The sequence below is a fragment of the Falco naumanni genome, chromosome Z, assembly GCF_017639655.2.
Source record: "Falco naumanni isolate bFalNau1 chromosome Z, bFalNau1.pat, whole genome shotgun sequence".
NCBI classification, from domain to species: Eukaryota; Metazoa; Chordata; class Aves; order Falconiformes; family Falconidae; genus Falco; species Falco naumanni.
The window spans coordinates 76,466,131-76,492,585 of record NC_054080.1 but is presented as its reverse complement, the minus strand read 5'-3'; the positions used below and the strand labels follow the sequence as shown (position 1 = coordinate 76,492,585).

The 26,455-nt window shown below is 41.6% G+C and overlaps 2 protein-coding genes across 6 annotated transcripts in view; one reads left to right on the top strand and one right to left on the bottom strand.

Annotated features, from left to right (window-relative positions):
• The window catches only part of KIF24 (kinesin family member 24), a 31,198-nt gene extending 11,851 nt beyond the window's left edge, over positions 1-19,347 (bottom strand). Inside the window, exons 1-8 of one of the 2 annotated variants that reach the window (XM_040580830.1) lie at positions 19,271-19,347; positions 13,918-14,545; positions 10,485-10,674; positions 8,482-8,579; positions 6,329-6,544; positions 4,729-4,816; positions 2,636-2,757; positions 949-1,054 (exon numbers count right to left, since the gene is read on the bottom strand). In XM_040580830.1, the coding sequence (XP_040436764.1) occupies positions 949-1,054; positions 2,636-2,757; positions 4,729-4,816; positions 6,329-6,544; positions 8,482-8,579; positions 10,485-10,674; positions 13,918-14,531 (1,434 nt within the window). In that variant the 5' untranslated portion in view covers positions 14,532-14,545; positions 19,271-19,347. Of the gene's footprint in view, positions 1-948; positions 1,055-2,635; positions 2,758-4,728; positions 4,817-6,328; positions 6,545-8,481; positions 8,580-10,484; positions 10,675-13,917; positions 14,546-17,164; positions 17,224-19,270 lie in introns of those variants that run through there. The other variant, XM_040580832.1, reaches the window with a different exon arrangement.
• Positions 19,348-19,557: 210 nt separating this feature from the next.
• Positions 19,558-25,880, top strand: NUDT2 (nudix hydrolase 2). 4 transcript variants are annotated; one of them, XM_040580242.1, is made up of 3 exons: positions 19,558-19,593; positions 20,954-21,109; positions 24,963-25,880. In XM_040580242.1, the coding sequence occupies exons 2-3, from the start codon at positions 20,977-20,979 to the stop codon at positions 25,274-25,276; spliced, it is 447 nt and encodes a 148-aa protein (XP_040436176.1). In that variant the 5' UTR covers positions 19,558-19,593; positions 20,954-20,976; the 3' UTR covers positions 25,277-25,880. The 4 variants fall into 4 exon arrangements, with proteins under 4 accessions (XP_040436176.1, XP_040436175.1, XP_040436174.1 ...); XM_040580241.1 differs by lacking the exon at positions 19,558-19,593 and adding an exon at positions 19,600-19,782; XM_040580240.1 differs by lacking the exon at positions 19,558-19,593 and adding an exon at positions 19,875-20,332.
• Positions 25,881-26,455: the final 575 nt, after the last annotated feature.

Here is a 26,455-nt window from a genome sequence, read left to right as displayed (position 1 = left end):
TGAGCTTACATTAAGCCTCACTTCCCAGGGATCCTTTCTGTTCAGGTCCTGACTCCCCACACCACGCAGTTATTCACCAGCAATTACTCAAGAAACACATTCACTTTACAGGCTATCTCCCAGTATGAATGTTAATATTCCACAGCGGGAAAGCCTCTGTGCAAAAGAACATCCTACATTCTCAAAACAGAGCAAGCCACCTCCTATTTATGGTATAAGAGGTACGGTTGTGTGCACAAACTTCTGCAGCGTTGACTCACACTCACTCATTGCATATCACCTTCAGTCTCACTTAGACAAGCCCTCAGTCACGAGTGAGCTTTGTTCATTTGAATTAAAGAAGGTGCAAAGCCTTCTGCACAATTTATACTTACAGGCACTTCTGCTATCTTAAATGGCATTTCTGTACTCCTTGTCCTTCTTTACACAACTGTGTACCCTTCTAAAAGACAGTCTGCATTAAGAGTGCATTTCTTGTTCCTTCCTCACCATACATGAATTGCTAGTTTCAATGCTCTCCAGTAGTTGTTATTTGCTCCTGATTTGACAAAGAAGTCTGAGTTCAAGTGGTGAAACTAACTAGCAGGAACAGATGTCCATTTATGAAACAAATATAGCAATCCCAAGCCAATATTCTCTCAAAGTAAAAGGGACAAACTTTCTGTATAAAATATGGGATACATCATACTATACCTAACATTCTTCATGCCATGTTTACCTGGCTGGCTGTAAAAATGGAGTAAAAAGATTTTATTTTCATCACAAAATCTTTTCCCTCTTAAATTGTCTTTCAGGCACGAGACAAATTAAACTGGACACACTTAGTACTTGGTTGTTTTTTCCCCCTCTTTGGAATATATACATATATTATTCTGTGGTTCCTTTTTATCCTAAAACACATGCTAATAATTAAATACAAAACCTTCCCCAGACACGCTAGTAACTTACTGCTAAAAGGCTTTGGTTTATTTCTGCTCCTTCCATTTTTGTTTGTCGATCTGAGTCTCTGGCATCAGCTGCTCTTTCACTGCCAGCCAAGTCAATGAATGATATTCTAGAAAAAACAAAGTTCCATTTGTTTTAGGGGCTTTTTTCTTTTTTCTTTTCTTCTTTTTTACATCAACACAGGACATCAGAAGAATGAATAGAAACAACTACTTTTGAAAAGATAGATACCCACTGGAAATATCTGAGGCACCAAAATAAGCATAGTAGCAGGAACAGTGTCACAGCATCCTGGCACAAACACAATCATTATAGAAAGTGTAATGGCGTGTGATGAAAGTGCTCCACAGTTTAATGGACAAGCTGTTTAAAGTGCAACACACTGATCTTTGCATATAATCACTGTGCTTGTAGTTTCCTACACAATTAAACACAATTAAAGAAATTGTAAATTTCTTGATTCTCCTTCCAGGTAAAGCAAATAGCTGCCCTATAAAATGGAAATTCAGAGCAATACAAACAGAAATTTCCAGTGTAGCAAGTAATACACTGAGCTTTCACTGTTCCTTGTCCCTTCCTTCCACAAAACTCAATCAATCCCTCTCATGTTCCCCAGCTCTGGGTGCCAGCTGCTGTACTGACTGTTGCACTGTATGTTTGTCTTTGCCTTTCCTTCTTTTCCTGGAACAGCCCTGACTTCTCTTACAGGCGTATCTTGGCATCCTTTCCCAACTCTAGCTCCACCTCGCTTTCAGTAACAAAAAAAATGGCACACATGCCACACCTACATAACCATATACACTACTATTTCTAAGCCTGCCTGTTCTGCCTTCTCCTTTCTCAACTATTTGTGGCTTTTGCATTTTGCCTTGTATTTAAAATAAGATCCTGGAAGTACATCAACATGGTAATTGCTGGAAGGGTGTGTCAGCATGTTTTTTTTGACACTGAGCACTAATATAGACACCTAGACCTCTTTCCTCAGACCTGTTTCTTGGGATTGTTTAGTCTGGAGAAAAGAGGACTGAAAAGAGTCACAATTAAGAGTCTTCAAATATGTAAAATGGCTGCTACAAGAGGAAGTAAACTGCTCTTTGTCTGCTGCAGATAGCATCAGAGTCACACTCTCAAATTATCGGGGAGGTTTAGGTGAGGTACTACAATTCCTCTGACCGAAGGCAAACATCTCTAATGGAATCATCTCCACCTGAGCTAGTCATCCCAGGCTCCCTTTGTAGTCAATTACAGGACAGAGGTGCTTTGAGGGGCAAATCCATCTGACCTAATTTAGGATGACTCTGCAGAATGGCATCAACTGGATCCCAGAAATGGCTTGCTTTCTATTGACCTCAAAGGTGACAGCCTCACATGTGGACATGCCCTTGGTGGACATGATTAACACGAGACAGGAAAAGCTTTCTGACACTGAAGATGAAGGGATGGATTTGATTGCCAAACTCCTTCACTGGAAACTTTTACAAACAAGCCTGACAAAGCTCTCACAGATGTGGCTTAAGTACTTTCCTTGGGAACAGAGAAAGGACTGTGAAATTTCTCAGAGTCCCTTTGAACCCTATCTTCTGATTCAACTCACAGCTGCTTGCTAACTCAACACCTCCTCATTCTTTGCCTCCTGGATGTGCCTGGGCTTGACTTCATCAGCCCTGAGCACTGCCACTTCTAGTCTTACCTTCCAAATGTCCTGTTGGCTGTGTCTTTGATTTGGATTTGGATGATGGCATGTGATCGAGAGGAATCAGAGTTGACTCCAGTAGCTCCAGTGCTGCGTTCTTTCCCCCCCTTCAAAATCACCTGCAAAATAAGGGGGACAAAATGCAAGCAAATTGTAAAAAACACAGTCTCTCAGAAAGAGATCTTGCTCTCCTAAGATGGGGAAACATTAGGAGGAATGGTTCATTACAGTCTTCAGATTCGGTGCAAGGCAGATGTTAAGTCAGACTGGATCCTTCCCCATGTTAGTTTCACAACTCTGTATATGGACTTGCTTGCAGTGACACTACAGAGCCTAGAGAGCATACTGTAGGTAAAAAGTTCACTCAGATTTGCCAAATATCCAAACTATAAAATTAAAAGCAAAAGTATGACAGTAATGAAAGAAACTTAAGACTGCAGACATAACCTAAAGGACTCATGTGACGATTTGCTGTGTTGTAAAATTTCACTTTCTCATGTAATAGATGGGTACTGTTAGCCAGGAAGTTACAGAAAAAATACAAAGTGCTAAAAATCTTCCTGCGTTTCTGCAACTAAAAGAAATTACACCAGCGTAAGTAACAAAGTTAAAAGATCAATTATACTCAATACAGCAATAAAATAAGAAAACAAGGAAGAGAAGCAAGGCAAAAGGACAAAGGCTCCTTCAAGATACAAATCTGGATAATTCTCTTTTGAAAACCTTTAAGGACTGTCACAGAAAGTGTAGCAGCAACTGCAGCAGGGCATTCATAAAAGTCATTAATTTTGTTTCTGATTGTAAAAATAAATTAAAATATTATCTAGCAAAATCAATACATTCTCAGTTGACAGACGGGATTATTTATGCCTTTCAGTGGGTAATCCTCAACCAGCAACCTAACCAACTGCTGCAGCTCCCGAGCATTATTAGTGCTAAATGCTGATAATTTCTGAACCAAAGCCAACATCAATGAATAATGAATGACTACAGACGTATTCAAGACTCTTTCCATGTATCTGTTGCAGACTATTCAGATGCTCTGAGTCAAGCCAGTGACATTTCTGTGTTCAAAAGGGCCCTGTGGACAATATCAGACATCTTTTTTGCCAAGATAACTGTAAGAATAAAGCAATTTAATAGCTCTTCTGTGTGTGGAATGTGATAATACAGAGGAATTTTTTAATCAACCGTATAGCACATTTACACTCTAATTTACAGAAGTATCACCAGCATGTCCCAAAGCTTGGAGTTAACGGGAAGACCAAAACCAAAATTAAATGGAATATAAGTGGACAATACCATGCCGGTTTTAATGAGTCAATTACACTATCAGGCACTTGTAATTTACACTTCCTTACTGAAGTGTAAAGAAATTAAACTATGCAAAGTCAGGCTAAACAGAAAGCAGATTTAAGTAGCTTGCTTGCTGTAGGACAAGGCAGAAAATTTGCCAGTACCTTTCTAGGGTTTAGCCAGACAGGGAAGGAAAGCTGAAGTCTTGCTTGTGCTGAATGTCAGCTACCATTTAAATATCCTCATTTTACTTGGCTATTTTCACCGATCATTACCTAAGCAGTCTTAATCCTAATTAAAATCAATATCTCAGTCTTGAGTATTTTCTGATTTCTAGTTCTATTACTTTTCAGATTTATATCTTTTGTCCCACCATCCGTGTAGCTTTAATATATAAAATATAAGTTCATAGAAGCCAAAGAAACCACACTGGGAGAAAAACACCTACCTAGCTTTCAGGATCCCTTGCTGGGACACTATTTAAGTTCTGGAAAAGTGATAGAAGCCTGTTTCTTGGAAAAGATCTTTCCATAAGGAGTGGCAGCAGAAGCAACAGCTGTAAATCAACAGCTTGTATGTTGCTAACACAAGTCACTGTGACCCAAGAATGTTACTGAATAAAGGCACTTTCAGTAGTGCTCCTCAGTGATCTGCTGGGGTTACCAATTTCAGAACCTTAAACAAGAACATACAGCTGTACTACACAATAAAAACCAATCTCTGTAAATGATTATATCACAAATCAGCAAACCAGGCTGTAGAAGACAAAAAACAATCACAAACATAGAGGTTACCTCTAACAGTAGATCTACGGAGTCCACCTGTACCTCCCGCAATCCAACTATCTGAACGACATGCTTGCTGTCTTCTCTTGCAAAAAGTCTGAAAAAGAAACAGTGCAGTGCATAACAGATTTCAGAAACCTCAAACAGCAGCAACAAAGACATGTCAGTGCTATGACACTGTGAAAAAGCAATCAAGACGATTGACTGAGGCACAACTGTCATTAATTTATTTTCAGAACTGAAGTGCTATTTCATTTATAATGCATATCACTGACATTTCACTGTTAAAGACATTAGCAATGCTTTTCTGCTAGTTCAGGAATATAACAGAGCAGGGAAATAAATCCTCATGTGTCTATTTTAGAGCTCCTGTCCTTCTTCAAACTGCACCTCAGACTTCTCTAGGAAGTTCAGGTTATAAGTTATGCTCTGTTCAGTTTTGCAGGATTTTTGCAAAGGATTTTAAGTAGCTCAAATAGCCACAGTCAGACTTCAGAGCATCTCTTCTATGAATCACAGAGAAGCATTACAGCGTACAGCAAGAATACAGACATGAGGCACACAGGAGGAAGTGTAATCGTCTCCTTCAATGACACATAAGAGAGCTAATAGACATGCAGAGAATATAAGGGCACTCTTCCTTAATAAACTGACTCCTTACATGACAGATTACACCGCCTGCTCCTTAAAGACTGTTTTGGAGAAAGGGAACACACATGCACAGAAATAGGTGCTTCCTTTGTGAACAGATGCTCACTTCCCCAGGCAAAAAGCCTCCCCTTGAGCCCTCCAGTGTGCTCTAAGGATAGTGCTCTCAAAGCTGATAAATGTCTCCAGCTGAAAGGTAACGTTCCTTCAAGACCATTGAAAAGATTTCACTGCTGAGATCTTAACTGACTGTTATTTTATTTAAACATTTCAGACCACAGTGGTCTTTTTATATCAGGTAAGTACTGAGCTGTCCCAATTTCCATTCCAGATGGAGCTCCTGTAGGAGTATGGGACTGAGGTGCTACTACTAAGGGTGCTGGCAGCATCACCTGCAGAGGCTCGCTCCAGTTGAGTCACTGGGCTGCTGGGCAAAGGTGTTCAGGGAGGAGGTAAGCAGGCTGCAGTGTCAAGCACAACAAGGGGGAGATCAATGGGATCTTCAGAGACTAGACTGGCAAGAACTGAAGCCCCACCAGCACAGGTGGGACAGCCAGAGGTTATGCTTGAGCAGGGAAAGAGAGGGACTCCACAATAGTTGGCATAAGAACTTCTGGCCACAGGAAGGTTCCTTCTCTACCTGTGGATGTTCAGCTATTACATTATTATAGTGTAAGCAAAACAGCATGAGCTCATATCTCAACCACAGGTCCTTATTCTTACTTATCCCTACCCCCAACAGTAAAAACCAGGAGGCCCTATCAATGCCGTAGGGTTTAGTGTTGGATTCTGTGCTTTTCTCTCTAAGGAGCTCCTAGGAACAACCCTAATTAAATACATAACGTTTGCTAAAAATAGTAATACATTAAGTGTAATTGAGGAAACAGTAACTGATTTATAAACAGTAGCCAACTGATTCATAACCATAAGTTTATTGAAAAATGTATTTTTATTTAAATACCTCTTCCTTCCATTGAGCAGGTCATAAAGCTGTCCGCAGTAGATTTCATAAAAACTGATCAAAACAAGGAGATCTTTTCTTGACTGTGGTGCCTCCAGGTGTCTAAAGATGTCCTTGGCAGCCAAGGCATAGAGTCCTGGGTTCCGGTGAGTACCTATCATAGTGTAAGTCTTGCCAGCACCAGTCTGCCCATATGCAAAGCACGTTGCATTGCCTCTGTAAAGATAACTTACATCTTTAGTGTCACATCTGATACATTCCTATCTATTAAAGAAGATTCTGCAGTGTCAGTATCTATCTGTAATGGCCTCTTAGCAATGAGGTTTGGTTTGCTATCCTATCTGGGAAACTGCAAAACACTTAGCAGTGATTCCCAAGCATGTCCTATGGAGGTCTGGCATGTCGCAGAGTGCTGGCTCTCTTCCATTCTTCCAGATGCCAAAAATGTATCTAAGGAAAGTAAGCTTTATTAGTATTCTTCCAGCTGTTTAGATGCTGCAGAAACACCATAGGATTATGAGTGGGAACCCTACTAATGATGAATCACAGAGAAAAATAGCTGTGACATGAGATGCAGAACAGCCAGAAGTCAGGCACTGTATTAATGCATGTTGTACTTGATGAAAATTAACATTCCAGCCCTGTAATTTACTGAGCAGGGTTGCTTTGTCTCAGGCTGCAGTCCTGCAGGCAGCTAAGTCAGTCTAAAGAGTTGTTGTTGCCTAAGGGAAGGTCTTGCTCTTTCCTTCCCTTGCTTCCAGCTGTGTGACCTACCCCATTGACCCACCCCTGCTGGTGCTGGCTCTGGTATTTGACTTTACTGCACTGAAACAACAGAAAGCTTTCCACTCTTTCGCAAGCCAATTTTCTGCTGTTTCAGTGAATTAAATTACCTCTGAGAGGATGACAAAATATGCCCACACTGGCTCCATATAATCTATGGGAATGAGTTTAGTGACCAGTAAGAAAGAGGATCATCCCCTTTCAGTGACAGAGAGCAGTTTGGTTTACTCACTCCAGCTAGTAAAACCAGAGTCTTGGCTTATTCCAGATTGCTCCATCTTTGTCATCATATCACGCTAAGATTATAATGACAATGCACATAAAATGCCACGGTCTCAGAATATGGAACAAAACTACCTTAAAAAAAGACTTTTTAGCTGGCTCAGTACCCTAGCAAAGATATGAGTAATAATGTAGGGCTGCAGTAAGCACAGTGAACAATGTCTTGCAGTTTAGACTGCAGAATTAGCTCACCATAGTGTCAGATTAGACCAATGCCAGTGAACGGGATGCAGCAGGAGGGACAAAAAAGTTACAGAAAGCTGAGAAAAACCAGTGGCATCTCTTCTGGTGGCATTACTGGATTAGCTGTAATGTGAATTGTGCCTTTAGTGATTATTACACAGGAAGCTACAAGCCTTATTCTCCTTTTTCACTTTCCTTTTCTCAAGAGCACAATATCCTCTGTCTCTGCTAATGATGCTTGGAGATTTGCAGCAACAAAGTGCTCCATTTTGTTAATTTTTAGCATGGATGCATAATCCTTTCCTTCAAAGACTCAAAATTGTAACTACATTCCAGCTTGTTACTTTGCATGAAAGTAAGATCACTCCTGTAAAGCTACCATCAACTTCCCATTAGTCAAGAAGTATGTGATAATGACTAAAAACCTCTAAGCAAATATAAATCAATAAAATAAAAATAAATCACAAGGTTTATTAATAATTTCTATTGCCTTGTGAACCATACATGCAAAAATACCTCACAACAGTTTCATGAGAGGTAATATTATTGCTCTACAGATGAGTGTGCTATAACACACAGAACCTTTGTTAGAGTGGAGATTAGATTCAGAAATCCTGACACACTTTTTTTCATTCTGCACTGTCCACAGTGTCTCTTTGTTGCACCTGAGGTCCAATTTTAACTTTCTTTGTGATTAAGATTTCTCACCAAATGTGAAGAAGGTTTTCCCGGATTTATTTTGTAAAAATTGCAATCAATGACATTCTAAAAGGGGAAAGTATGTGACAAAGGTGAAATGAATGTATTTTTCAAAAGATGAAAAGCATAAAGGAAAACTAAAGCAGTATATGAAATTGGAAAACAACACAGCAAAAAATAACAAAATGTAAGCACTGATGCCCTACCCGTTAAAAATATGCTGAATGAGAGGATGAGCTGTCTTCATATACACATCATGATTGGTACATGACTCCCCAAAGACTTCATCAAAATAAAAAACATGCTGAAAAATAAATATGATCTTTACATGAAAATGAATACGTTTCACTTCCCCTTCACCCCCATTCAAAGGTAAAGTTAAATAACAGAAGTCTTTCCAGTGACTTCATATGGCTTTGGATCAGGTACAGAGTGATCTAGCACATTTACCATGTGGCATGACATATGCAGGAACACATTGTTATGACTAATCAAGAGACTGAGGGTATGGAAAAAAAATAATAAAGGAGGCCAAGATGCCTTAATTTCCCATCATTCTGAAGCAGAACCTACCACAGCCTTCTGACAAGAAAATGCTAATTACAAAACCCCTGTTCTTTAAATGAATCAGCCTACAGATGTACAGTAAGACTGTAACAGTAAAAAGAACTCAGAGTCGCTCTTGACTGTCTTAAACCTAGTCCTCAGTTGTGATTAGATGTCTGTTCTGCAGACTTAAACTTGTGCCAGAGAAGACAGAACCTATTTCTAAGAAAAGCTGGATTGTATTGTCTTGAAAGGAGGCAAGAAACCCCAAAATTTCCCACTCCAGATCTGACCTAAAGCAGCAGGGGCTGTGGAAACACTGCAACAGAGTTCAGTACAGGCTCCTTCTAGGTTAAGAATAGTGTTTGTAGGGACAGAGACAAACATCACATTTTCAAAAGAGCCTCCACAGACTGGTGTCCAACATTTCACTCTCAAATTCACTGCAGTGTAAATTAAGATGGCAGATCTCTGAGAATGAGAATAATTTCAACAATCACAAACACACCATACTAACGCGCAGGCAGATTAGATCAGGGAGTCTCAGCTGCTACAGTCAGCTCAGAGAGCAGATGTAATCTGTGACAGGCCTGCAGTTTGGGTCCCTCCACCGTCAAGCTGGAATATGCCCCATCACCTCCCATTCGCTCTGTACCCCTTGCCGTTCTTTCTATAGGAACCAGAGATTGAGGCAGGGCGAGTAGCCAGACTTGGAAATAAAGAAGTTTTCCTGGGTCCTATAGAATAGACACAGCTGTTGCCATGGCATAATTTTGTTTGGACTACATTGATTGACAGCAAGATTTTGTTTGTACTGACATAAAATTAATTATTTTTTTTATATTAAAATTTTTAAATTAAAAAAAATTAAAGTAGTTATTATGCACTGAGATACAAAGGTGATAAGCATTGTATAAATGCCAAATATAGGTAGTCAGATGGAAGGAACAGGGTGGAGTTGCTGCATGTGTCACACCATAAAAGGTGGTACATGAACTGGGCCCAAGAGAGCTGTGAACTGAATTTTTACTGGATACTCCAAGTTGTTCCTAGGACCCAGACTGTAAAAATAACACCCAGTAGAGTGAGAATGGCTTGCTGCTCTCTAGAAATCACTTATGGTCCTGGTGCTGTCAGTCAAAATTGAGAATTTGAACTATGACAGTACAAGGTGCTTGGGATTAAGAAACAAAGACCAAAAGGGAACTTAATTTTCAAAAGCATTTGAGAACAAAGAGAAGGAGGGAATGAGGGTGTATGTGATTCATTGAAACAGACATACAGTGCTGAAATAGCGAAAAGGAAATTCCTTACTGAAGTACCCTGGCCAGCTATCAGGAGACTGCAGCAGGCAATTCTCCTGCAGCAACAGCATGTAGCAGAGGGTTTTATTTTGGCACTTGCAAAGAAAGCTGCAAGAGACATACTTTTGAGGCTTAAAATTCTGAGCTCAGGTTTTCTGCCACAGGCTGGCATAAGTCAGAAGCAATACAAATATAGTTATGCTGAGCTCACAGAAGAGCCCACCATCTACTGCAGTGCAAGAAATGCAGACAGCCTGTTTTGCCTCATGGAAACTCCAAGCACAATTTGCTTTATCCCAAGCGACTAGCAAGTGCAAGTGACTGGCTCATAAACACAACATTCAAGTGGAGCACGTTACCTGTAATATATATTGGGTGAGATCAACCGCCTCCTTCTTCTCATGAAGAAGTAGCGTTTCTTTATCTTTCACTGTGATGATATTAACCTCCCCACGCCGCTCTTCTCTCAGGCCTAGAGGACGTTTTCGGACACACACTCTGATTTTTTCACTCTCTGTCCATGGAGTCTCTTTCTCAGAAGTACTGGATCTGCAACAATAGTGTAGGTTTACATTTTAAAAATCAGGTTAGTACAGAATCTAAAATATGCATAAATTCGTTAGCTTTATCAGATAAATATTTCCGTCTTTAGCGGCGTATCAAAAAAACCCAAAACATGCCTCATTGTTACATGGTGAAGTTTCTGCTGTTTTTTCCCGAATAGACTGATGTCTTTTGTGCACTTTTGTTAAAAGAGTAGTTGTGTTTATACAGCTACATTCCTGAACTTGTTGCTAGACTGGCATATTTTCAGTTGTCCTCAAACATATGATTCAAACTGGCATAATATGCAAGCTAACTTAATGAAATTTAATTTTACTGAAATTATTCAGACTCATGATTGGTCACTTAATAATGTACAGATAAAAGTATGAGCAGATCTTGAAAAGGAAAGGGTATAATATTTAGTTGTTTTTCCTCTTGTACTGACTTTCATTCTTTCTATTACAGGCTGTCAAACAGGCTACAAGTAAATGACCCAATCTGGGAAACAAGAGAGTCTCACCAATTCCTATGCAGTTGAAAGAAAACTTGAAATATTGATCTCATCATTGTCTCCCCTTTCGTCTTTTTTCATTAAAAATTATGTGGTTTCAGACCACAGGCAAAGTTATGCTCTTGTGTTTTGGCAAGTCTACTTCAGTTCCCTTCGACACACCTCAGAAACATGAGTTCATTTCATGTTTCATTGATTAACCTGCTGTGTAAAGCATTTTGTGATGCAGCACCCAGAATATGCTTGACTTCAACCAAAATGCACTCAGTTTGGCTTCCCCTTTTTCAAGCTGTTTTCAGCCAAATGAGTAATGATTTTCAGCTTGGATTTGAATGTCAATTTATGAGAAAAAAATAATTTTGATCAAGCCCCAACTTGCCCAAAAGTAATGTTTCTGCCATGCTGTCCAAACGCCCTTCCAAAATCTCTTGATGTGGCAACCGAAAACTAACACAGTTGTCTAGTGAACTAAAACCAAACCCACGAGCTACTCCATATCTCAGTACAACTATGATGTTGTATCACTACTGTGGTGCTGAATGATTCCCCAGAAGCATACAACATGCAGATCATAGATCTCAAGATGCAGTCTGTGAAGACTACACACAAGTAATCTTTACTTGTAATTGGAGTCCCTTTAATTTTAGTACATCTTTCCATGCAGACCAGGATCAGGCCCTGTGTTTAGATGGAAAATTCTTTCCCCTGAAAAGAAAGGCAATGATACTTGAAATAAGATGCTTCATAAGCTAGTGTGAGCTTATGGATATCACTAGGCACAAATGTTGTCCAACAAATGATCAGAGGCTGCAAAGTTTAATTCTCATGTCAGAGGCTGGATTTGGTGACCTTCAGAACAAGCCCATTGTGCTCTAAGAGCCTGAAGGAGGAACGACTGATTTTAAGATTTGGAGAACAGAAAAACTGAAGCCTTGTAGGCTCTGTTTACGAGAGAAAAGGCATAAATTCTTTCTAGTATAGAAACGCATTTAGATGAATATATTTTGTATGGGAACAGAATGAATTTTAATTCTATATGCTGAACCTGAAGTTTAGATTTTCTATTAACCTTTCTTAAGTAGAAACTGTGTTTTATATGAAAATTTTATTACCAGCAAAACAAAAAATCTTGACACAGATAATTAGAAACCTTATTAGGCAATAGGTTAGAAAATGACTATGCCTGTTACTGTCTGCTACTGTCAAAATCAAGCCATTTGCTGTGGGCAAGTGTGAAATACATTTAAAAGAGCTCTCTATCATTCTACCATCTGAAATCATGCCAGTGTTTTCCAGTGTTTCTCACAGATGAGACTAAATTAGCCTTTGCAGTGGTCAGATCACAAGGTGACTGGGAATGATGGATTCAGTGAAGGAGTTAGCTTGCTAAACAGGAATCACAAACCCAAGCGTCAGCAGACTGGCCCAAGCCTGTAATGCACAACATGTACTCTGTGGCCAAAACAGGAGAAAGAGAAAACTCAGGCATGTCAGGAAGAGGATGCTGAAAGCCCACAAGATGAACCATAATGCTAAGCACAGAAGAATGTGCTTAGGAAAAAAGAGAACAAAGGAAGAAAGTGATAACAATGAAGAACATGGCTCTATGACAGGATTAAAATTCTTTAACTCCTCTAGCTGAGCCATGAGGTTATATTTTATCATTTTTTACTTGCCAGCACTGTGAATGCCCTGCCCTTTTAGTTGCACCCTGGCCCAACTTCTAGAGAAGACAGAGAATGTACTAAGATGCCATTATATGTAGGAGGTTAGTGAACTTCTCTGGAAGGTGGGGATGAATTTTTTCCCAGTAAGGGGGAGTTATAAACCTCTGTCTTCCATGTCACAGTTTAAGTGCTCTAACTAATATGTCACCGGAGTACCTTCCCATTGTTGCAACAGCATCTATCCCTCCAGGCTACATGCATGCTTAATGGGAGTTGTAACTGACACTGACTCCATGGATCCTCCCATACACCACAGCCTTCCCAGACCAAGCCCCAGCCTCATGCAGCTACATCTCCTCACCACATTTTAAAACAAAACTGTCATGATAGCATTGCAACAAGCTAGATGCTGGTAGTATGTGTGCAGAGCTGTATGTGCTCTACTGCTGAATCAGGAAAAAAGTATTCTGTGCTTTAACAATGTTGCCGGTGGATTTACCAGTGGTTCAAGATAACCATAGCCCCTTCTTACCAGAGGGAAAATTATGAAAGTTAGACAATGTGCTTGGGGAGCAGCTGCAAGGCTTCCTTCTCATCACCACATCTATATTCCACCCCAGCTGTATTCATTCTGCTTATTTTTAAAGCTCCAGTTCAGAAATGTCTTTATAAAAAAATATAGCCATTACAACTTGTCAAACTCACCAACAGACAATGCCATATTTTGGAAAAATAACATTTTGCAAGATCGTCTCATGGAAAGAATGAGAGAAAGAAAGATTGGCCAAGACACTAAGAAACAAAGACTTCTACCCTGAAACGCAATAAAGACTATTCTTAGACAACCTTGGTGACTAGCAGCTGGTGAAATTCAGCTGATTCCTTCTACCAGGCTTGGCAAGTTGCAAGTGCTTATTAATACCTCTCTTCTGTATAAGACTTTGCATTACTCTGTAGTGGTAGGGTTGCTTATTTGGAGGTGATAAAGACAGATTCTTCTCCACATTGAAGAAAGAATTAATTATGACTGATTTGAAATATAACGAAATAAAGGTGACTGATTATTACCTGATACAGGAATGAGGTAGTCCATAATTATATCCTGAAATGTGAGTTATTCTTTGTATGATAGGAGCTTCAGAATCCCCCAGGAGAGGAGCAATATCATCAGAAACGGTTGGACAGCTCAGGTCCTTTTTTGTGCATATTCCAGGAGTATTTACGTCTCTTCTAGTTAATGTGATCAGCTCTGGATCATGTGATTGAATGTGTCCCAACATTTCCCCTACACTGTTCTTCTCTTCATTGGCGCTGAAGTCAGATGAACCATATGATTCAGATTCAGAGTCTTTAACTGTTCCATCATTTTCTTCAAAGAAGGACTCAAAACGCAACTGTCTACGGGGACCTGATCTAGTCACCTGAGGCTGAATGAAGAGGCTGCTTGGTCGAAAATCTTGCTTGCTTAAATTTGCAATGTCTTCCTCTTGCGTAATTTTGATTATTCTTATGAGCTGAAAGAGTCGTTTGCGGTCATTCATGTCATGGACCCCCAGTTTGGTATAATCATTCATTGAAACTTTGGCAAGCTCATCAATCTTCTTAAGACCAAAGGCAGCAAAATGGGGATAGTATTTTTCAAGTTCTGCCTCACAAAGGCATTCATAAAGGCATGATGCCATCTTCAAGCTGAAGTCTACAAGAAATGAAAAAAAAAATATTGGAATCATATGAAACATCACATGTAACAAAGTTACTAATGAAAAAACCACACATTTCCTGATGCCATTACCTGCAGTTAGGCTAGAAGCTTAATTCCAAGTTTACAATACACTAGACAGCCAAACACTACAGAACACAGCAATAACAACAGTAAACTAAACATGAAACTATATTTCAGAGTTACAGACAATACACAATGATGTGCAAGAAATGCACAGTGCAGTGTTACTTACTGTTGCAGAGTTCCCACACGCCTGATGTCTATTTGATGAATGCCACGGCTACTGAAACCCTGTCCTCAAGCTACAGAATGTAAAATGCCTAATTTTAGACACTCAATTTAATATCAGGGCATGTGGTCTAATGTGGTTCAGCTATCCCTGGTTAACTAACCAAAGGAGAAGAAACTGCATTTGTCCTCACCTCAAGCTGAGCAATTAAGAACATTCACCTTACAGATGAACTACAGCAAAGTTGTAGTTCTGTTGTGTAACTTTCTCTTGTACGTCATGAATCTTGTGACAATTTCTAAGTGTACTTGACAGAATAACCAAAACATTATGTGAAATCTGAAACACAGAATTTCTCTAAATCTATATATGCTACTGGAACGCCATACTTGCATTCTTGGGAAACCCAAAAAAAGCAGCATGCATCACTGTAAGGTGTGCCAAAAAAACCCTCAACTCCTTCACTCAAGTCTCCCTAGCAATGCACTGTGCAGCTGTCTGCATCCAGATGGATTAATATGTGCAGATATTTTTACTTGCTCCATAAAATGGAAAAATGATAGCACTTCAAGTATCCATTGCTCACTGCTTTTGCTTCCCCAGATATGATAAATCTTTCTGGATGAAAGTGCTTTCAGGAGATAACTCCAGTGTCTCTCCATCCACGGAACTGCAACCTCACAACCTATGAAAACCAAACACTGACTAATGAAGGAGTAACAAATTAATTAACCATGGGGAAAAAAAATCAAGAAATCATCATGGTGATAGGTTCCAGCATTTCTAATTACTTTAAAACTCAAGAGCAGATAATTTTCTAAAAGATTTGGTCAGGTTCATACATGACAGAATTCAGGGGAAATAGCAGTTGTCAGTGAAACCCTTTTGGCATTTCAATTGGTAATGCTCTAAAAGGAATGCCTTTCTCCTTATTAAAATAATATCTTAATTTGTCCAAGACTGTAAAGTTTGTTGTGTTTGAAGACACTCTTTCTAAAACAGGCACATAATTCTTCAAAATAAACTGGGTTTGTAGAGAAGTAAAAGGAGTATCAGTAGGTTTTCAAGAATCCTAAATTTTTAATGATAATGCCACCTTCTGGCAAAAGAAAAAAGACAACTTTCTTTTTTTTCTTATAATAAATAACAGCCAGTATTCCCTCAGTTACTGTCAGGATCTAATTTTGTTTCTTCATCTGAGAACATTGTGTTCTGGGGCAGAAAAATGTAACATTCTTCAGTGCGGTAGTGTCATATCAAAGTCCAGGTCTCGTTCCCTGCAGAAGTATGGTGGCTTCACTGAAAACAGGATTGAGACAAAAGCCTAAGACTTCTTAAATAGTTGGATGTAACACATTTTGAGAAAAAAGCGAATCAGAAAGGAGGTATAATTCTCCATGAGCACCCAGTTATAAGCTCAGGTAGTCTCAGGCCTAAGAAAAACTTCTCACTCAATCTGTATTACAACATCGCTTGTAATTCTTAGCTATTCAGTGTTTGCCCTTCTCATTTAGCTGGCAGAAAGACAGCTTCACTTTGAAATTTTCACCTTCTTCTCACATAAGGGACCACTTTGGCATTGACAAAAAGATGCTGAAGCTGGTCAGTGAAACAGTGAAGTCCATGACAGTGCATCTTTACCTACTAATACACAAGAAGCTAGCATCAAGAGAGAAACAGTTAATGGTGATATACATTACTACTGGAACACATGAGATGTTTGAAGGGGCCTATCAGCCCATCATCTTTATGTGGCAAACCAGAGTTCTCTACAGCTTACTTCTTATGCAAAAAAGCCTTACAAAGGTCTTAAAAAGCTGCCAGATATCAGTAGTGAATAAATACTTGTAAAAAAGCATTAGAATTTTATATAAAGGGACCAACTCAAAGCACAGAGTAAGATCACAGCCTATCATCAGAAAGCTCCTCCTTTTCAGTAATAGAGGGGTTTTTTCAAGGTCATAGAGCTGGGGAAAAAAATCAGGCATAAGTAGTAGAAATGAGTGTTACATTACATGTATTCTGAAAAAAATTAACACAAAATTATGCTCTAGGAGCTGATCCTCCATTTTAAAACACTTTTAATTATTAATTAGCTTTTACACAGACCATTTCATTCTCAATGCACTTTTCAAAGTGGGGAAAAGCCTGACCTTCAGAGATTCTAACTTAGTGAGTCTCAGTTACTGTGCATGAAATAAATCACATAAAATCCCTACATAGACTATTTTGAGAATAAACCAGTGGTAGGCCACTATATCTTGATCCTTATTAATCTCTGATATATTAAAGATCTCACTGCACTGTTCATTTTAATAAAATTCACATACCCTGTTATTCCACTGTAGCTCACTCATATTTACCTGATAATTTTAGCTGACTGCTAATACTCCCGAGTGTCACCACCCAGACATGACACAAGTATCACTATATCCATACTTTAAACTGGGGAAATTAAGTCATCACAAAGTGAAGAAATCTTATGTGGCACACCTAAAAATACAAACTAATGCAACTATACACTTAATCATGCAAATAATCCAAGATAATTCTGAATCACAAACTCTAGTCTGATCATTAAATAATTGTATTAGGCACAATTTTCAAGGGCATCTGTTCAACATAGTACTTGTTAATCAGTGTACAAAACCTACAGAGCACCTTGTTTGCCCGCCTAACATTTTGTGTTATGCAATATAAATACCTTATAAAAACAAAAGTTAAGAAATTACAAAATTTGTAAATGCACATAGCAGGTAGGTATGTTTCCTCTCCTGACCACAACTGTAGCGGTGTATTGTACTCATTACTTGTGACCACATATACCCCAAACAGACAGGCTCTGTCTGTGCCAAAGTGTTTGCTGGTTTTTGAAGTGCAAAAAGCAGAAGACCAGAATGAAGCCAATCTGGCCATCATACAACAGAGAAAAGGGTGATTTATTAACTCACACCACCAGTCATCCACCTTTATTTCTTATTCATCTGAACATCAAGCTCCTTTTTAACTGTGATACAAAGCCAAATCTGACATAGCCCTCCAGAAGTGAATGGCTAATTTGCTTTTCCACAGCACCACACAAAATGGATTACCTTTCATCCTTCTGAACCCGTTCTTCAGAAACTAGGGTATGCCTATGAAGAACGGGGTCAGGGTGTGGCTGCATTTTTATAAACACAAGATCTGTAATAAGAGATCATTTGTACTGTAACATGAATTCATAATTTTAGTTTAATGCAGTAGGCACGCATCTATGAAACGGCGTTTGATGTTGCAGCAGATCCCTTTGTAAGATCATAGGATTACACTCCGCAACTCCCTGTGCACGTACACAACATGGTATTAAACATTCTGCTGCTCATTGGACTAAGTGTTGTAGCAGCCTGTTTTGAAGGAACAAAGCTGAATACTAGCAATAGATAACCACTTAAAGTTTCAGTGTGGTAAATGTAATTGGAGAGGAGGGAATACTTTTAATGTTAAATGACAACTATTTTACAGTTGGACTACGATGCAGGGCTTCTCCCTGTAGCAACACCCTTACTTCCTTTGCTACTAACACAGTTGGTTACTAAAACTACAATTAATTTCATTCCTCTTTGAAACAGACTTAAAACCAACAACAAAATGTTGGGGTTCTTTTTGTTTTCCAACAGTATTTTTCAATTGGCAAGAGAGTGCTATTTTTTACAATCATTCCTTCATACTAAGTATAGTCTGGTGACCTCAGCAGAAAAGACTCCATCCTACAGCTGATCCCAGACAACTGCTTAAAACAACAGCTGCATGGAAATGGGAAGTGTCTAATATTCAACCACACGCTAAAAAAATAATCTGAGTTATATTGGGATGCTGATTATTTGAAAATTGTGCCCGAGCTTCTCCTGCCTGTAAAATTTACCAAATAGCTTTCAAAATGTATTTTATAATTGTGTCAAAACAAACCACCACGCATCTGGAATTACACTGTATGACTGAGGAGGGGGGCATAGTTACTGAATTTAGCCCCGCAGGGATTTAGAGCTTCCCTCACTGAATTTAGTCCCAGACCGAGGAACTTTTTAGCTTCACCCCCTGGAAGAAGGGGTGTAGTGCTGAGGCAGGGGCCTCACACCCTGCCAGCTGCCAGGCCGCTCCTGCAGCAGCCGCTGCCTCTCCCCTGCCACCCGCGGTGTGCCAGTTCTCCTCTCATCTTTCCCTGCGCTATTCCACTAGCAGCTTTTTCCTCTCCCTTCCCCGCACACACCAGAGCCGGGCGGGGCCCGAAGGAGGGGGGCAGCCCAGCATACCTCACCGCAGCCAGCTCGGAATCTACGGGGGACAGGGCTGAGGGATGCCGCGGCGCTGCTCCACCACTCGGGGCAGGTGATGGCCCCGGGACAACCCCCCCTCGCCCACCACCACCACCCCGGCGCGGCCGACCCCTCCGCCTCCCGGCTGGCACCCCCGCAGCCGCCACAACCACTCACCGACCGCGGCGCCGCTCGGCAGCAGCGACTAGGCCGCGTCTCCATAGCAACAACGCTTTTCCCGCTTCAAACGCTCGCGCGCAGTCTCACACCCTCAGCCAGCGAATAGGAAGACGGAGAGCCGCGGATGGGGCGTGTCCCGACGGGAGAAACCAATCCGAGATCTTCGCAGCCGGAGGAGGCGGAGCCTAGAGAAAGGTGGGAGGGGGAGGGAGTAGGGAGCGAGAGGGGGGGAGCTACGGCCCGCGCCTGCGCCTCTGCGATTGGTTGAGGCTGCCTGCGGTCGGGCGGCGCTCCGCCTACTCCTCGGACCGGAAGCGAAGGTGAGGGTGAGGGTGACCCGGGCCCGGCTCCGCGCCCGGCTCCTGCCGTGTCCCGGTGCGCGCCGCGGCTGTCCCGCTGCTATGGCAACGGCCGGAGGGGCTCTGCCCCCACCCCGGGCCTGGCGCCCCGGTGCCCGCCCCGGCGGGGCCCTGCCCGCTCCGAGCGGCCTGGCAGCCCCCGGGGACACGGTGGGCCGCGCTCTGCGGGCGGGCGGGAGGGAGGGGAGCGGGGCCGCGGCGTGCCTGGCGGCGGCGGGGGCCAACCCCGGAGGGGTTTATCCTTCCCGGCGCTGGGCGCCGAGCGCGGCGCTCCCCGGGGCTCCCGGGAGGTGGTGCTGGTCTCCCGCCTCGGGCGGGCTCGGCTCTTCTCGGGGCGGGGGGTGGCGGGCGGTGGGGTTATCTTTCTTAGCAGTTGGTGGCGGTTAAAGAGCGGTGAACCGTGAGAGCTGAACGCCGGGCTGGCGCTCGGTTGGTGGTGAAGCACCCTGTGCTGTCATTTCCCAGGCTGGCAGCTGGAGATGTCCCAGTACCTCACTGGACATCCCAGGGAAAAACGGTGTTGTGTAAATTTATTACTGAGATGCATGGCTCTGTCAAACTGCCAGGCGTTGCCTGGAACCGGGAATTGCTGCATTCTTTAACATGTATTTCTCATCTTCATCGCTTTCTCTCTTTTCCCGTGTAGGACCCATTGTCCTGGCTGTGTAGCTTATTGATTACAATATTTATCACTTAAGAGGTGTGTGCCTTTCTAGTGAAATTTAAACACTGAACACGTGTGCCAAGAAGCTTTTAGTTCTGCCATGTTTTTTAGTTCTGCTCATTCCTGGTCCAGACAGCTGAGAGCCTGTCCTTTGTCACTCATTTTCTCAGCTCGGCGGCTGGCATCTTGAGGAGTTCTGTGCTGCAGGGGATCTGTCTTGGGCAATTATTTCTGTATGCTGCTTCCAGTAATGCTGGGATAGTATCTTTGTGCAGGGCCTTTCAATATTTGAAGTGTAAAGCTCCAGAGTGCTAGTTGGTGGGTTTCCTTTAATTTTATTTAACTTTTTCCTCCCTATGGTGTGGTTTGTAGTATATCAGGAACAGAGCAATGTCGGGCAGGTTACATTTCATGCTTCTTGATAAGTTTTTTTTAAAGTTTTGATATAGGTTGTGATTTCCTTGTTTTAAAAGGAAAGGACTCCATTTTTTGCAATTAAAAGATTGTTAATAAGATGCAATTTAATTATGTATTAGCTGCAAAGGGATGGACAGCTCTTAGTATGTGCTGAGATACATTTGCTGGCTAAATACAACTAGTCTGTTTCAGCTCCATGTTGTATGTTGTTCCTGCTTGATCTTTTGTGCTTTTCCACAGCTCTTTGTGCAGTTAAGAGGGGCATGGCAGTGAGAGCTTGTGGCTTGATCATCTACAGGAGGCTGCAGTCAGGACCATCTTCTAAGGTCACTGATGGTATTGAATACCTCCTCCTTCAGACATCCTATGGGACCCACCACTGGACCCCACCCAAAGGTGATATTTGTTCTAATAACACACTTTAGGGTTGTTTGTGTTGGGAGTGGGTGAGATTACAGACTGAACTTTGGCTGAATGCTGCTAAGGTCAGCTTAGAGGGGCAGTTAATCAGTTGACAGTGGCCACTGATTATGCTGTTTGTGCAGCTGAGTGGGTTGTTTTGTGGCCAAAATTATTTGCAAGTTGTGATTGTATAAACTATTGGACATAACTGATTGGGGTTGGGAGGTGGTCACCAAATTGTGCTCCACAGGTATCTGATGTTTCTGGCAGGCACTGAGAAGACAACTGAAATTAGGTAGCTAGAGAAATTTTTACCTTCTCACTCAGGCCTGACCCTCCACCAGATACTGCTGTTGCCAATGCATGGTTGTTTGACCTTCATGTAATCAGAGAGGAATCAGTTTGCAGTGCAACATTACAAAGCAAACTGAAATCTGTGCTGATTTGCTTCAAAACACTTTTCTTAGAAGATGCAGGAGTTTCTTTAAGTTCAGGAGTCCATTGATGAAGAGTGTGTACCTAATGCAGCAGAGGTGAGAAGGACAGCTAGGAGAAGTAACCTCATCAGCTATGTTCACCTAAGCCATCCTTGCTCATCAATGAGGCTCCAAAGACAATAAGCCCAGTGCCCCCAGACATATAGCAACACCTTATCTGTAAGGACACATGGCAGAGCCAGTGTTTGGTAGTACGCAGTTGCAGTCCTGGTAACAGGAAAAGTGCAGCACAGAAATACTTCAGGTTCCTTGTGGGTCTTCTTACACCCTCTTTTTACCTGCTGAGATTTCTTCCTGCTAGTTTTTACTTCTTGTTTCACAAAATGCAGTGCTCTTAAAGCATAGTGCAGGAGCGGTTTGTAAACAGGAATTTGCAGATTGGGAAAAAAACCAACTTGTAACGGTATCGACTATGGTCCCCTGTTAAGGGAAAGAACAAAACTTTCCAAACATCCCCCTTTGTCCACTTGACCAAAAGCCTAAGGGAGTAGAGTTTGCAGCCTACTGCAAATCTAAAAAACACATGCTGGGACATGATTGGTTGTTGTAAGAGGAGAGACCCATATGAAAAGATTCACTGGAATACAGTAGTTCTGGACAAGTGATTGAAATGACTTGTAAGCATTGCAGTAGGGAGTGAAATAACTTGTAGGCATACATTTATGCACTCAGAATCATAGAATTATCAAATGGGTCGGGTTGGGCTGGGAGGGACCCTCAGAGGTCGCCAGGCCCAACCTGCCAGCAAGGGGCAGGGCCGTCTCAAGTAGAGGAGGTTCTGAGAGCCCCGTCCAGGCTGACCTGGGAGGTTTCCAGGGACGGGGCACGTCCCACCTCTGTGGGCAACGTGTTGCAGCGTTTTGCCTCCCTTCTTGTTTGCAGCGCGCTGCCTTCCTTGTACGGAGCGTGAGCCACCCCTCGTTTGGTTTGAAGCCGGTCCCCGCTGTGGTGTGGCTGCAGGCCCTTTGACCAAGTCGGTGGCCATTGTTCTGGTGAGCCCTCTGGAAGTGCTGAAAACCCACAGCAAGGTCTCTGTGGAGCCTTCTCCAGGTGTCTCCCAGCAGACTAAGCTCCTCCTTGTAGGAGGTGTGTTAATCCTTATCATCATGTTTGTGACCCTCCTCCGGACTCCCAACAGTTGTGTCTTTTCTGTGCTAAGGACTCCAGAGCTGGATGCAGTCCTCCAGGTGGGGTCTCGCTGGAGCAGAATAGAGGGGCAGAATCACCTCCCTCAACATATTTTTTTAAGGTTTAATAGATCAAAAGCTACATATCAAAGCCATAATCTGATGGCAGCTTTTTATAGCTCAGTACAGATTTGGGGGCAATGAATGAAGGAGAGCTATAACGTTATATATTCTCTGCAATATGAGTCATCTTCAAAGGAAGTCTCAGGTTGTGTCGTGCAATAACATAACTTGTATATGATGCACACATAGATTTAATGTGGCAAGAAGCCAAAATGAGAAGTTGTAATTTCTCTCCAAGACCACACAAAAGACAATTTACTACTATAGCTGTACATTGGTATTTTAGAATTTGCCCAAGCAGCTACAACCCTTAGGGGATTAAACTGGATTTGTTTGTATCCCCCTACGTGAGCTTCATCAGGCTCACTTCTGCTCCTAGAACTGTGACTTTGCACTAGCTGGGGCTGTTGGGGAGGGCATGCAGGTTTCGTTTTCTTCCTCGTATTGGAACTGCATTAGTGCAAACAGCTGGTAGGGTCTGGAAGCTGTGGCAGTCCTTTTTCTACCAAGTAGGTACACTATACTGCACAAAGCTGGAAACTTACTGAGCTTATACTTGCACTTATCAACAGCAAGGTGAGGTGATTGCCTTTCACTTTGCTGGAGAGCAGGAGGATGCACTGGTGTCCTTTGAGCTGAAATTGAACCTCAGCCCTCCAGCTTTATTGCTGCTTCAACTCATTGCACATTTGGTGACAATGGATCATGACTGTCATAAAAAAATAGTGGTTACTTACTGTTCATGGATGTTCTGTGGGCATTTGCTGTGGGTACCGTAAAAGTAAGCCAGCTGTGCAAGGCCAAGGGGATTAAGTTTTCCAACTGTTAGTCCCAGCTATGGAAATACATACTTTGTCAAAAAGGAGACAGCTTGACTTGCACTGCTGAGATTCAGGGAGAAAGTATTTTTACTTAAAGCCTCAGTCTGTTTGATCTCAAATATCCAAGGTGTCAAGTGCAACATCAAATGCTGTTTTCTGTGCAGTTGCCGCTTGAAATGGAACTGTATATTACATTTGAGATGATGTCACATTGTAAGAGGTGTTTAAGCTTCTGATATGCAAAGAAGTGAGTGAAGCCTGTTGGGAAAGCAAAATGAGCTTCCCATATACCTCAGTTCTAGTACTAAAGGGTGGCTTTGTGTACCAAGCCCTGAGGAAAGATTGATCTCTGATGAAATTACGGCTATTTGCAACCAGCTACATAGAAAATAAAGTGACATCAGGGGCAAAATAAAGCTAACTTTTTTTTTCCTCTTGAAGACTCCCAACTCCTGCTATGTTGCTTTTTTGAGATCTTGCTTGGCTTGTTCTATTTATATTCTTGTCTGCAGCTTTCATGAGAAAACCAAATCTGACATTTCTCAACAAAAGTACAAACAGCTGTGGATGTGTTATATTTATCTGTTGTTTGTAATGGCAATGTAAAATAAATAATGTGTCCTAGAAGAACTACGCATCTGGTGAAAGGAGTGGCTTTTAGGCTTGCTGCATTTCAGAGGGGAATATAGGAGAGAAATAAAAATACCCCTAACTGCCTGACTGAAAACCCACCTTTTAAATAGCATTTATTGGTGCCTGGTCCCATTGCTTCTGAGCTGTTTTGTGGAGTTGAGCCTTAAGCTTCTGTTGGGGGAAAGGGCTGAGGTAGAACTAACACTCTTGCAGATGAGTAGTGTCCTCCCTAACTAGATAAAGGAAAAACATTGATGAGTCACTCAGTCCTCAGTATGATCTAAGTTGTAACATTACATCTAGAGGAACTAGATGGTCCTTAAGGTCCCTTGCAACGCAAGCCATTCTGTGATTATGGGTGCAGAGTGTTCCAGAAGAGGAGAGGAGGAAGAAAAGATGCCTGGTGCTGACAGGCCACTGGGAGTTTCAGAAGATGTGGGGTAAACAGCGATCCTAAAAGCCACAAGAGAAAGATAAAATAAGACTTGAAAGTTGGAAAAGCAATCTCTGGTCTCCAATTTCAGTTTGCTTCTGTATGAGCTACAGTGTACTCTCATCTCTGTCTCCCAACGTTTCCCAGTTCTCAACTGAATAAACAAAATTTGAGTCTCCTTCCTAGAGACTTACTTTTTCACCTTCTTGACAGGCCATGTGGACCCAGGAGAGGATGACCTGCAGACAGCCTTCCGGGAGACGCAGGAAGAGGCTGGTCTTCAGGCCAGTCAGCTCACCCTCATAGAAGGGTACAAGAAAGAACTGCACTATCCTGTCCGTGGCAAACCGAAGACTGTCACTTACTGGCTGGCGGAAATGAAGGACTGTAACACAGAAATCAAGCTCTCAGAGGAGCACCAGGCTTTCCAGTGGCTGAGACTAGAGGATGCCTGCAGATTTGCAGAATATGAGGACATGCAAGCAATGCTGAAAGAAGTGCATCAGTTTCTCTGTTCCAAAGAGTAAATGCTATTGTGAAGGAAAAGGGGAACTTCTGAAGAACATGGCCTGCTTTTATTATTATTTTTTTTAACCAAGGGACGAACTACATGCCTGCCAAAATACGCTTTTCTTTTTTAAATCCATACAAAATCAGTGAAGATGCTTGTGCTTTTTTCTCCCCTAGCTAATGCAAAAAAACATGGTTTGATTGAACTGTGAGCCAGAGATGTCTGAATTGAAACTCATAGCTAACGAAGACTTCCTTTGTCCCTGTCTCCTTTTCTTTTTCCTTTTTCTTTTTTTTCCTTGAAGTGCTGAACAACTACACACCTTTTTGAAAAATCAAACACTTGACATTTCTGGATTTGCTGATGTAGAGCTACAGAATTGAGAAAATGAGCATATGGGGATTTTAAATAACAAAGTATTTTTTGCAGAAGTTGCACCTTGCATTTCAAATGGGGAAGCTGTAGTTCTGTTCCCAGCTCTTCCACTGATACACTGTGATTACTTGTTAGATCATTTCAGGTCTTGTTTGTTTGTATCATGGATTTATGTACATCACTAATATACTGTTATGAAAACATTTTCCATCCAATGAGTCTTAGTAAACAGTTGCCATATAGTATTTAAATGGTAAACTTGAAGCTCTTTTTTTGCTTGTTTATTTTCTTTTTAGCTCTTTAACAGACACCTTAGCTATACATTTGTTCAGGGGGGTGGGAAAGGGAAATCTATCTGACTAATACAGCATTTTCTGCACAGAATATCTTAAGCTGATGTGCAATCTTGCATCTATTGGATAACATCTGTGTTTCTGCGGCTTCAGCCCACACCCATGTGCAGGCAGCAGGGCCATGTGTACTGCCAGTGCTGTGCTGTAGATACGCTGTATGATTGCAGAAGCCTGCAGTGGTACCAGTGAGCTCCACCTGCATCAGCTTTCTTGTGGAGACCTCTTGTGATGGACATTAGTCGATGGCACTTAGTGGGAGCTGAGGTACGATTAGGCATGTTTTCATAATAATGGTTCATAACCTTTCAGATGTTTTGGTACATAAAACAAAAAAAAAATAGTGATGGCATTATTAAAATTTTTAGGGGAGGAATGAAGTTTTCTGAATCCCGGGGAACTTTGTGGGAGAACAAGTATCCTTTTTTCCCTGCGTCTCCTCTAGCCTTTGCTGCTTAGGCACTTGAACT